At 39.0% G+C, this 13,243-nt stretch overlaps 1 protein-coding gene across 5 annotated transcripts in view; it reads left to right on the top strand.

The window, feature by feature from the left end:
- Nucleotides 1-13,243, top strand: part of tle2b (TLE family member 2, transcriptional corepressor b) — an 83,083-nt gene that overhangs the window by 27,092 nt on the left and 42,748 nt on the right. For all 5 annotated transcript variants that reach the window (XM_044198383.1, XM_044198386.1, XM_044198385.1 and 2 more), the window contains one exon: nucleotides 9,899-9,943. In XM_044198383.1, coding sequence (XP_044054318.1) covers nucleotides 9,899-9,943 — 45 coding nt within the window. The remainder of the gene's footprint in view (nucleotides 1-9,898; nucleotides 9,944-13,243) is intronic.

Here is a 13,243-nt window from a genome sequence, read left to right on the forward strand (position 1 = left end):
GGTGTTAATGAACGGCTATGCTGTTGCTGCTGGCAAGGGACAAAATATTGTTGTATCAAATTTCATGATTTCAAGATAATGACGAGATGAAAAGCGTGATATAAAATTACATATGACCATATTTTCACTCCTGTTAAGTATGTGTGTTGTTGAGCAGTGAGATGGTGGATAATAAGACGGCCACTTTTTATTCGACATTCAAACTACTGTTAAAACATGGGGAAAATTATGTGTAATTGATGTGGCCAAATTCAAAATTAACAGTGTATAAACAATCAGGCGGTTAATGAATAATCATGACACCAAACCATGTGAGAAGTATTGTATGGAAGCGTTTGCTGCCCTACAGTAGCAAGACCACCACAACAACATATCAGAAGTCACATGTTAGTAGCCTGATAATCTGAATGAAATGCCATTTTGTTTCATTTGAAATCCCAGAACAAATCTGAGACGTGGGCTTTGATTCAGAGGTCTTGAACCAGGCTAACCTGTTAGCGTGTCATTTAAGTGAGGCCGCAGAGGCAGCGCGAATCAATTGATCGTCAGTTCTAAAATGTAGTTTAGGATGTTGCAGTTTATGAACAGCATATAAATGTAATGGATAGTTAAACATTAATATTATTGATTTAATATTACAAAATAAATCCTAGATCTCTCATTTCTCTTTAAACATTCTCACTTTCATAAAGAACAATATGTCACTAGTCGAAAAGTAAGCTAAACATGGTTCAACACGGTAGCAAAAATGTTCAAATATTTAGTTTAATGCTTTATATCAATTATTATATTGCTTTGAGTTTGATATCACATCATAAATTCCAATTCCAAAATGCTGTCAGTAGTGTTTTTTTATTTTTATTCTTGTTATCTTGTATCAGGATTAGCCTCGGTATTTTGTCTCATGCCTGCCATGCGGTCATTTGTTGGAACATTGTGAGCGTGTTTGTGGTATCTGTGTGTGTGTGTATGTGTGTGTATATCAGTGTGCGTCGTCCGTTCAGTACAGCCCCTTAGGCAGAGATGAAGAGAGAGAGAGAGTGTGTGTGTGTGTGTGTGTGTGTGTGTGGATTAATGTGGTGCGCTCAGCCTCTTACTCTGCTCCCAGCTCATCTGTCTGATTCAGGCTGACACACTGTGTTCTCTTCAGCAACATTACAGTCACAGACTGCTTAAGAAAGGGGGAAGGGAGGAGGTGGGGGGTTAGAGAAAGAGAAGGAGAGAGAAAAAAATGAAGGGAAGAGAATATAAGTGATAAGGGAAGTGAAGAGAGAGATGGGGACAGTGCAATAGAGAGAAAAAGAGAGTGAGCAAAACAGACAGAGATGAAAGAGAAATATGAGAGAGATAGGGCACAAGGGCATTGGCAAAGTGCAGAAAAAAGAAAACAGAACAAGGACATTGGCAAAGAGAGGGATAAAGGAAAGGGAGAAGAAACAGCAAAGACAAAAAGGGTGCACTTTTGTGTATTAGTATGATAGAGCAAAGGAGATGGAGGAGGGGTTGAATGGACGGAAGATGAAGAGAAAAGCCAAGAATGGGAGAAAGAGAAGTAGAAATGATGGAGACTGATGTAAGATAACAGGAAGGAAGAGGGCAGAATGTGAGTAGGGATTGCTCCTATCTAAGCTAAACGTTGCTCTGCCATCCGATAGTGGGAGTTGGCTAGGGGATTTAATCTGGGCCAGATGTAGGGAAGGATTGAGTCTGTTTTAAGAGTCTTAAACCTGTCTGAACTGTCTGGAGCAGGAGAAGCAAACAGGGCAGGAGTGTTCATAAAGATGAACTGGGTCTTGCTTGCGGTACATACTGTACACATGTGTTTATAGATATAAACCCCCTCAAATTCAAGGTCAGTGCTATCCAGTTGTTGTTCTGGCTCTCCCTCTGATGAAACTGGCTGCAAGAGAAGCTGCAGTGAGGTTGAATGTTTGCCGTGACTGATTTAGTCGTCACCCGCTGACAGGACACAATGGAGAAGTCAGAGCCTGCTAACCTAACCTCTGATGTGGGTTAGCACGGCGTGGTAATAAATGTTTTAACATCGATGGTATGTGTGTGCGTGAGTGTGTGTGTGTGTGTGTGTGTGTGTGGGCGGGCAGATGAAAGAGACAAGCTCACCCGAGAGACACCGATGAACAATGCTTTTGTTAAGGTTTTTACACACATCCACACCCTCACACACACAAATAATACACGCAGGAGTAAACACAAGCTGCTTGTAAGCAGCACACACACATACTGTATGAATACAAACATGCTGTAAAGCCACACATGCACGAGTATAGATTTACATACACACACACACATATACACGCACGCACGCACGCACGCACACGCGCGCGCGCACACACACACACGCACACACACACACACACACACACACACACACACACACACACACACACACACACACACACACACACACACACACACACACATACAAATGTCCCACTTAGATAAATCACCTTGGATTAGACCCACTTCCTAAAGCTCATTTTTAGTCTGCCAGCTTTCTTCTCAGAATGCATAGAAGAGACAGAGGGAGAGAGAGAGTCTGGCACCGTCGTCTGAAACTCTCTCATCACCATGGGGGTGGAGGGAGGGAGGGGGTAACGAAAGAGCAAACACTCCCCGAAGAATGGAAGAGTGGAAAGAGGAGGGAAACGAGAGAGAGAGAGAGAGAGAGAGAAAAAAATGCAGGAATGCAATTGTCTGTCTTGCCCAGATGATGACCGTGCAGTGTGTATGTTATTAGCGGCAGATAGACGTTAGATGTGGGGTATGTTCAGAAGAGTGGAACGTTACAGTGCGATCAGATAAACAAGAATTACACTGCAACCTCATTTATCTAAAGTAACCCACCATGCTGAACTGACATAACGAGCCAAAAAGCAGGCAAAAACTGGAGCGGTGATAATGGCAGTGTGTGAGATGGAGACTCTGCTGCACATCTCACAATGTGTATGCATGTGTACTGTAGATAAAGTTTACACCGGAAACTGAAAACAATTTAAAACTCCAGAGATTTTATTTCCCTCAATTACACATAAGCTTCTCTTGCAAATAGGGTTGCACAAGTCTGTCAAAGTTTTAAAAAGTACACAAAGCATTTAGGTTTTGCAATGAACAGTTACAACATGACAAAAATGTTTTCTGGTTTAAAAAAAATAAAGTGCTGAAGCTTGCAGACCCCTTTTTGAGTTTCTCTTTTGTGGAAGGTAGAGCAGAATTCAAATGAGGAACTCAATCCACATTTACCATAGTAAATATATGGTAATTTTAATATTACATGAGTACAATATTACCTCTTCACCATGCAAAATTACCTCTTCAACATCATCTTGTTAGAATATTAAATATATATGGAGAAAGTTACAATTGCAAAAAGATGCAATTGTCATCTAAATTATACAGTTCAGTAAATTATGTATTTGTGTTCATATAGGCTTGTCAATATGGTTCAAATTCAATCTCTTGATACTAACAGGTCATTTTCTGGCTTGGAATTATGATTTTGAACAGATTTTGGTAAAACAATAACATAATTTGATATCATTACAATTTTACTGAAGGTAAATAAGCATTAATATTGAACTATCAACCAGCATTGTGTGCACATTACCTGGCTGGTTGATGACATTTTCACTGCATACCAACGTTATCAAGGTGACAAAACCTCGCAAACATGGATGTGGTTCTCCATTATCTTTGCTGAAGTTTTAACATGCAAAAAGTTATGGATTGCAGCTTTTTTCTAACAGTTATTTTGTATCATGTAGTGGATAGGCAATGGCATTTTCAACTTAATGCAGCTGTGGCCACCAATCAGAACAATGTCTATATCATGATGCATTAAGGCACTTTCATTAAATGCACTCATCAAATGTCACATAGCATGTGTATTTATTCTAATCTATGATCACTGTGGATTATTTTGTAGATATGTGCTGATGCTGATAATAGTCTACTGAAAATAGGCAATATACAACAATAATCCAAGTAAATTACTTTTTCACTTTCCTCATCAAAAAGTAGCTGAAATATTTTGTAATAACAGTTGTCTGGTACAGTGTATGCTTGTAATATTCACTGTTCACATGATCACATTTCTAAAAAATCATTCTTATTTGACAATTACATTGCATTCCCCACATTTCAGTTGAAAATAAAGTAGTCTAATATACTGTAAATACACATAGTAGTCACACACAAACACACCGCTCTTTTTCCCTGCTCTCTGGGTGGGCAGTGCTGGGTGTTCCTGGTAAGCGACATCAGCCAGTTGGCTTAGTGCCCCTCTGCCAAGCTTAGCACACACACATATACACACACACACACACACACACACACACACACACACACACACACACACACACACACACACACACACACACACACACACACACACACATCCACCACATTCGCCACATTCGCCTTGCACTCTGCTACACACACAACACAACCCACGTAGACAAGAGATCTTACACACAGTGCTGAATGAGAATGCAGTGACACAGCAGAGGAATTATATAAGGCAGAACGGCAGGCATTGGGGGGGGGGATTAAATGTAAATTGTTGGTGATGAGATGTAACCGCGTGTATTGAACATTACTGCTTACAGTTACCATACTACACTTACATATTCACAGACTACAAAGCACAGTTGTTACTACACTATAGTCCAGACTAGACTCCCAGAGCGTTGTCACTAGGGTACTGTACAGACTGCACAAACAGTACAATAGTCACTTCTCTGCTGTCTAGCCTACACCCACAGGACAACTGTTTCTACATTTCAGTCACTTAGTCTTCTCCTTTCTGCCTCTTCAAAGGAAACCCCTGAATGGACCAATTAATTGTAGAATTGAATTGGTTGTACATTTAAAAGAGCAAATTTCTATGAGAAACTTCAAATACTGTAACTGACCTAGTAGCTTGTGGCTCTTTGCTAGATTATCCATTCAGCTCGTAGCTTCTTGTCACCTGTTGGTGTTAAAAGTCCTGAGATTCTGTCTGAGAGTCACTGTTATACTGTCTACTTTAGACTGAATGACTCAGGTCAGCTCAAGTCCTGGCAAATGAACGACCTTCTAAACTGTTTTGAGCTGTCCTGAAGGTGAAACTGTTCTCTATCTGACCTCACTGCAAGAAAGCGAGCAAAGAGGAAATGATCCTGCACGGACCAATAAACTGTTACAATTTAATATTGTTATCAGCGATAGTGCTGCAGCTGTATAATGGCAGTACAATGTGGGGCAGTAGTACATAATGCAGTGAATAACCTGCTGCTACTTGGAGGATGACTTGCAAAGTTTTGCTTTCACTTGTATATTGTCCAAAACGTGGAAAGGTAATTGAAGCATTCTGTGTTCATGTCTTCAAATCCTGATGGGCTGGCAGTGGTGGAAAATGTAGGGAAGTACTGTCAAGCAAAGTCTACTTAAAATGCTTTTACTAGCACTCATTATGCAGAGTGACCTCTGAGAGTTATATTACTATATATATTCAATTCATGGATTTTTATTATTTTTCCATAAATATGTAAGAAGCATTTTATTGATGGAGGTGAAGCCAAGTTTAACTACTTTTATATACTGCTGGGTTTTTAATCTCAAGCAATGTGTCATACAACTCCTTATATGTTTTAATCTCTTTTAATCTGTAAAGTAACTGGTAGCTATAGCTGTCAAATATATGTAGTGGAGTAAAAAGTGCAATATTTCCCGCTGAAATATAAGTGGAGTAGTAGAATTTAGCAGAATATGGAAATACTCGAGTAAAGTACCAGAAGTACCACTAAACACTTTCACACACATTCCACCACTGCCAGCAGGACATACTGTGTAAAACATTTGCATGTAATTTAAAAAGCCATTGATAGTAGCTTTTCTCTTGCCTTTTGCCTTGGATTTTCATGGACCTGAGACATACCTAGCTGAAGAAAAACATATTTCATAATGACCATGGAATGCATCGATATTATTTGCATTTTTAATTAAACGGTCTCAATGAAACTTTTAAGAAGTGAACTGAACCAGCATCAAGGTTCCTAAACTTTTAATGTCGCTAACCCAAAGATACTTCTCGTGCTGGTTACAAACAGTCAATCCAGTGTGGAGAGCTCTTGCTGAGGGACACTGCTGAAGTGAGCTATGTTGTTACTTGCAAGGTTGAATGCAAATACTAGGGCCCTGGTTGTTGCACTCAGCTGTTAGTGTAGTTGGAAAAAAGTGAGATACTAAATGAAAAGAGGATGTTCGAGAGGAGGGAATGAAAGAGGAGTGAGTGAATAAGAGAAATGGAGAGTAATGACAGAGGAGGAGAGGCTGATGGGAGAGATGGAGGGAGAATTAATAAGGAGAGACATACAGGAATTGAGTTAAAAAGATGGGGAGGGCTGAGGTGAGGTGTAATATGGAGAGGTGACGAGAGAGGCTGATGAGAGATGGAGGGAGAGAGGGAGAACAAAGAGAGATGTCACATATCTTTCATGTTGAGAGGGCTGAGGAGAGGCAGACATGGAAACACAAAGAGCTAGCTGAAGTATATTTGTGCGCATGTGCTTTAAAGTATGTGTGTGTGTGTTTCCGTGTGTGTATACTTGTGTAAAGTATGTGTGCATTTTTACATGTGAAAGAGATTCTAAGCAACGATTGCATATGTTTTTGTGTGCATGAAAACACATTTTTTTTGTCAGTCTGTCCATGAGAGAAATAGAAAGAAAGAAGAGCAAAATACACAGTGGAGGTGAGCTCGACAGGGGGAGAGAAGGGATAAAATATAGACATAGCACTTTGACAAGGAAGACAGAGAGCAAAAATACAAAGTGAGCGAGCCAAGCAAAAAATGGCAATAGAGAGAGAGCATGAAATAAAGAGAGAACAGAAAGGAGAAAGATGATTGATAGAAATGACTAAAAGGAGAAAGAATGAGAGAGTAGAAAAGAGACACTGTAAAGGACAGAGATGAAAATGATACAGCAGATAAATAAAAACAAGTGTAGATAAAAGAGAGAGAGAGTAATAGGGAGAGGAGAGAGGGAAAGAAGATTAAAAAAAGAAAGTAAAGGATAGTTGTCAAGAAAACCAGAAAAGGTGTTGGCAGGAAAGTATGAGAGAGAATGCACAGGAGGAAGAAGGTGATAAAGGAGGGACAGGACAAGAGGGTGACAACAGAGGAACAGCACAAAGTATAGATAGATACCTTGTAATGACAGAGCAACACTTCCTGCTACACTGCAGTCTGTAGACAAACAAGTCCTCCAAAAATGACAAAATGCGTTGTTTGTTATTGCCTGCCATAATGACCCATGAACGTTTTCTTATCAAAAGCCTCTAATGACAAGGTGAATAGTTTGGTTAAGTTTACACACGAAAAAACTTTGTTAAAGTTAAGGAGAGCTCACGGCCATGATTTATTGAAACTAACGTTGATTGCGGTCTCCCATGTCAGAGTGACACAACCTCCTATCTGAGACGTTTTGCGATACTATAACGATGTCACTCTACGTCTGCCATTGCTCCTGACAAACAAGAGTAATAATTCACATATTACCAATCCAGCACCAACGCTATCTTTGTCCCATATTAAAAACTCTTTATACTTCACTGCGTGGAACTCATCGGAATCATTTTTACATGAGGTAACGTGTAAAAGATCAAGTTCTTTATCAAAATATGTATTAGTATTTCATAGCCTCAGGGAGAACCAGTGAAACAACACATGAAACTGAACTCCTTCAAAATCTGCCTCCTCCTTTTTTTTCTTTCATAGATCTCACCACTATTCAACTGTAAAACAATTTCTCATCATATATATTCTTTTTTGAATGATTACTCTGCACTAATTTGTTTTTCTTTCATTATAGTATTCTATGTAGTATAGTAATGTCGCTGTATAGTGTGTAGCATAGTGTATGCCGTATGTAGTAGGTAGAATTCTATAGTGTATAATGTGTAGTAATGCCGAAACTATTTGTTTCCTTTTTTAATTCTGAATTATTACCCTTATAGTGTAAACCTTGTACAGTGTAATGCAACAGCGCTGCACTTAATTATGTTCATGCCAATAAAGCAAATTTGAATTTAGAATCTCATGGATAGAGTCACACAGACAAAGATAGCAAGTGAGTAAAATGAGACAGGAAATAGAGAGAGAGACTGAAATGGAGAGCGAAAGAACATCTGACAGCTAGAAAAAGAAGGAGGGGAATAACTAGAGAGAGAAGGAGCGGTGATAGAAAAGAGGGACTGACAGCCTCTAAAAGGTAGAGATAGGAGTGAGAGGGAGGGACTGAATGAGGTGGGGAATAAATGGAGAGAGAGAAGAGAGCAATATAGAGAAAATGAGCAGAATACAGAGAGGAAGAGAGAGAATAGTGTCTTGCTCTCATCAGTCAGAGCGTTGCTCATCCGGCGGCAGAGGCTGTCTTTGTCACCATGACAGATCCTCGCTGTCTGTATGCTGCTCGCAACCAACACCATTACAGCACATTACTGATGTAAACACACACGCACACGGAAACACACACAGAGGAGAGAGAACAACACATTTAGCAAGCAATCACACACGTGCAGAAGTGGTAGGTGGTAGGACAAGGTACACTCAATTCATCGATTAATCATTATAACTACCACAGAAGACTAAGAAAACCAGCAAATATTCACATTTGAGAAGCTAGAACCAGTGAACTTTTGGCATTTCTGCTTAAAGACTAACTTAACACTAGGCTCAAAAGCAGTGTTTGACTGCCCTCTCTGGTTAAAAGTTTCAAGCCTGTTTCACCTCTGACAGAAATGTGATCTGTTGCACCTTTAAGCACACCCCACAGTGATGTCACAGTGTCCCGGAGTATACCTGTATATCACTGCAGCAGAGTGAAAAGTTAAATTACTGATTTTTCGGGGGGGTGTTAAGTTACTGTTTAAAAATGACTGATTAAAATTGTTGTTTATTGTTTATCGACTAATTGATTAATCGACTAAATCTTCAACTTCAGTCTTGATAGTAACATCAGATCACAGGCATTTGAATTTACACCTGGTCCTTGTTAGCAGGAAGAGGCTGAATTAAGTGACCTTTTAACTTGCTGAAAAAATATGAAACTATCCTTCAGGAATGTGGTCAATCTACAGATTGCATTTACACCCAGCTGAGGTCTGATCACAATGTGAGCCAGACCACCTCCAGACGTGGTCTGGCGTTTTTGTTAGCATTTGGATTGCAATGCTTCCTGCATTCATTTACGTCTTTCATTAACATATGTTTTTCCTCGCCCAGATAAGAAATCCAGATACAGATCAAATGTTAATAGCAGGTATAAATGGGGCCTATGCTAATACAGTTTTAGACTCATACTGTGGACACACACTTATCAAACAAACATAGAGACTGTACAGACACACACATTCAGATACAGATACACAGTGCACAGTGGCCTTAGCAAGCATCCACAGAGTTTCATTATTCTTCATAGGTACACAAACACCCATGCATACACACAGACACATAGGCAGGAATACAACATGCAACACACACACACAGTCATGCTCATTTGGCAGCCGTGCAAAGACACAAATAGTTAAACCCCCTCACACACACAAACACACACATATTGAGACAGTGATCCCACATAACTTACATAGAGACATAAATACCTCATTATCTATACACAGACACACACACTTGTTGTACTATACACACACTCACTCTCTCTCTTTCCCATCTTTTCACTCTCTTTTCTCGCTTTCATCAAAACCACACTGATAAACAGCAGCATATGCAGCTACACTGAGCAACAGATGTTCAATGGGAGATATTGTGTAAGACTGAATGTTAATTTGTGGTGTGTATGAAATGCTAACGGAGCTCTGTCATTTGTGTTTGTCTCCACAGTACTATGAAATGTCCTATGGTCTCAACATTGAGATGCACAAACAGGTAAGAAAGACTGTACTCAGTATTTTTTGTTTTTTCAGTCTCAACTCAGTGGCTTCTGTGTAGACGTTGCATTTATTGAGTAGGCGGGAGGAGGTGAATGTGTTATTTTTCACACACGAACATTGTATGCCAGTGTGTCATTTTGTGTGGGTGGGTTTGTACTATATTTTTTTGTTTCTGTCCTCTCTTATATTTTGTATTTATGCTAAGTGAGCTCCATATATGTAAATAAGGTAGACGAATTATTAGAAACACCTTTCAATACAATGCTGCCCAATACAACACCACATATAGCTTAAAAATGTATCATAGCATTGGGTCTAGCATTATATGACATCATACAAGTGTTTCTATTTTTCTTAACACTCACTGTAAACTATGTTAGCAGGATAAAGCAGGATCTGTTTCAGCTTAAATTTCTGTTTAAAGATGATGAGCATGGAAAAAAGTAGTGACTCACCTTTGTGTGGAGTAAAAACGTAGGACCAGAAACACGGCAATGGAATTAATAACAATTTTTGTTAATGAAGAACTTTCTTTTATTTGGTTGACTAATAATGAGTCAGCAAGAGCAACAAGTGGTTTCAACACTGAGCAATGGATGGCTGATTTTATTAGTTTTACTAAGGGTCTCTGCACAACACTCTAGTTTACCTCTCCATGCCTCCGTATGGAATATAAAGTACTGTTGCATAAAACCAGCAGAGTGTATTTCCTTCACAATTATGATGTCCCTAAATGATTGACTAAATGTCAATTTGTGTGGACAGTCTCTTCCTCGGTTATTATCGAGCAAAACAAGTGATGGTTACTGTAGGTGAGAGAACAAACAATTACTGATGTGAGATTTAAGGAATAATAATACCATTAACCTGGCCGGTATAGACGGTAACCATAGGAATGGCAAATGTATGTTTTACATAAATGGTGGTCACAGACGGAGGTTAACTGACAGTAGATGTCGACAAGGCTTAGTTATTATCTACAGCATGGGATAGGAGGACTGGTGTGTGAAGTCAACCACCGGTTCTTCTAAACAATGTAAAGACCAAATATTAGGTAGAAGGGGAAAACAGTTCAGTGTAAATTGTCATTTCCGTTTTATCTTCACTGAGATCCGGTATTCTTAAATGAAGACGTTTCTGATGAGCAGTGTGTGCTCAGGAACCGATGACTGCTTGTCAGTCCCAACACTTGCTGCTAATTTGCCGTCTGGGTCACACTGCAGGAAAGGAAGACAGTCAAATTGCAGACAGGCAGAGAGTCAGATAAATGTCCAGACAGACAGACAAAAAGGCAGACAGACAGATAGCAGACATGAGATCTATTCCTCTGTGTTGACAGACCTCTATGCAGAGAGACAGAATCATTATCCAGTTGAATGGCATCTTCCTTTAAGGTGTCTACCTGTGTCTTCCCCTTTCTCTTAATCTATCTATCTGGTATGCTAACTCTCTCTCTGCGGTGGACTCCGGCACTGTCATGGAAGACAAGAGGGGATTCTTTTCCTTCTTCACATTTTACAATAAGCTCCCAGCATGCCCGGCATATGCATTTATAAAGCAGCTCATTGTTTGAAACAATCTCTAAAAATGCCTTCAAAGGACAGCCTCTGTACTCTGCACTTTAACCTCATAATCATTGTGTCACTTCACAAGCTAAGTAATTATAGCACAGAGACATCAAACAGTGGGTTTCTGTCCAAATACTTGCAGTGTCATGTACATACTTACTCCAGACTCCAGTACTTGCTGATGTTATGTCCAATGGTTGAAGTTGATGGGAGGATGCAAGATCGGTTTAAGAACCGATCAGCTATATTAAATTTGTTCATGGTAATGTGTTATGTTCCAGGTGAAGCCGCTGTCAAAAATACCTTATTACTGTACATTCTGTTCAAACACTGGAATCTGTTACCTTAATTCACATTGTTTTCAGCAACAGAGCAACAAATTTATAGCAGACGTCGGTTTCCACATGACACCAAGCCTCTCTTTCCTATTTTATAGTAAAACTTTGCAGGTGTCCTTGCTATTGGCTATGGGTCATATTCAGGACTTAAAATAAAAAAAAACTGCTTAAAATCCCAATCAGCTTTATTTTAACAAAATAACTGGCAAAGTAAATAATTCTGATTGCAATATCTGAGGCAGCATCTGTTGGTATAGGCGAGTTTGTTCAATGTGTACCGGAGAACAGGCAACATCTGCTTGTCTGCTATACTTTGCAGGATTCAAGATGAATACTAACCATTATATCTGGAAAAGATTATCTAACACATAGCTTGTCACACCTTCATGTAAGGTAATGTTTCATTTAAATGAGAACAAGATATGCAGATCTCTGTGTCAGGAACCTTTTATAGCTCCAAAATGCCTTCATGTTCATTTCTTTCTGCCTCAAACTGAACTAAAATGTTGTGTTTGAAACTGAAATTGTTTGAAATTGTCCCCTCTGCTCTTCATGTTTTATTCTGCATTCTTCCAAAATCCAAAATCAGCCCTGGTCTCATGGACCAAAGACTTGAACCACATTCCCAAAAGAAATCTGGTGAGGTTACTTTCTGTTTTTATGGCCCTAAACTGTGGACCACCCTCCCCTTGGATCTTAGAACAGCAAACTCCCTTGGAATTTTACAAAATAAATTAAAGACCTGTCTTGGCTTTTAATTTGGATTGACTTTGCTGGTATAATTTTTTTCTGTTTTATCAAACTGTTTGTTTGCTTGTCTCTTGCCTTTGCTATTTATTATTGATTTTTTTTTTACATTGTTGTTTATTTTTTTCTGTTTTTTATTATTTTTTAATCTGATCTTTTTCTGTCAGCACTTTGGGCTGCATCTTTGCATGAAATGCGCTATACAAATAAAGTTATTATTATTAGTATTATTATTATTCAAAAGCAGGAAACCTTACTGAGACTTTATGTTGGAATTGTTGCGCTAATAAAAAAAGAAAAAGGGCGTGCACAATAAAACTGATTGATATATGGGATAGATGGATTCCTAAACCCCACAGCAGACACAGCTATTGGCAGAGCAATAATCAGAAAGAGGGAGAGAGAGACAGAGACAAAATGAGAGAGAGACTAGAGAATAAATGGACCAAAAAGAAGAGTATTGGCAAACTCTTTCATACTGAAATAAGTTGAACTATAGTACAGATACACTCAGGATTAATACATTTCTCTTACTTTATTTCACATTAGTGTGAAATAATAGTACCACTGTATTTTGTAAAAAATAGTGATTCGGTTTACACCTGTAGTCATTTATCTTCACATAATGTCAGTTAACAATTA

The sequence above is a fragment of the Siniperca chuatsi genome, linkage group LG6 (genome assembly GCF_020085105.1).
Source record: "Siniperca chuatsi isolate FFG_IHB_CAS linkage group LG6, ASM2008510v1, whole genome shotgun sequence".
In the NCBI taxonomy this organism is placed as follows: domain Eukaryota; kingdom Metazoa; phylum Chordata; class Actinopteri; order Centrarchiformes; family Sinipercidae; genus Siniperca; species Siniperca chuatsi.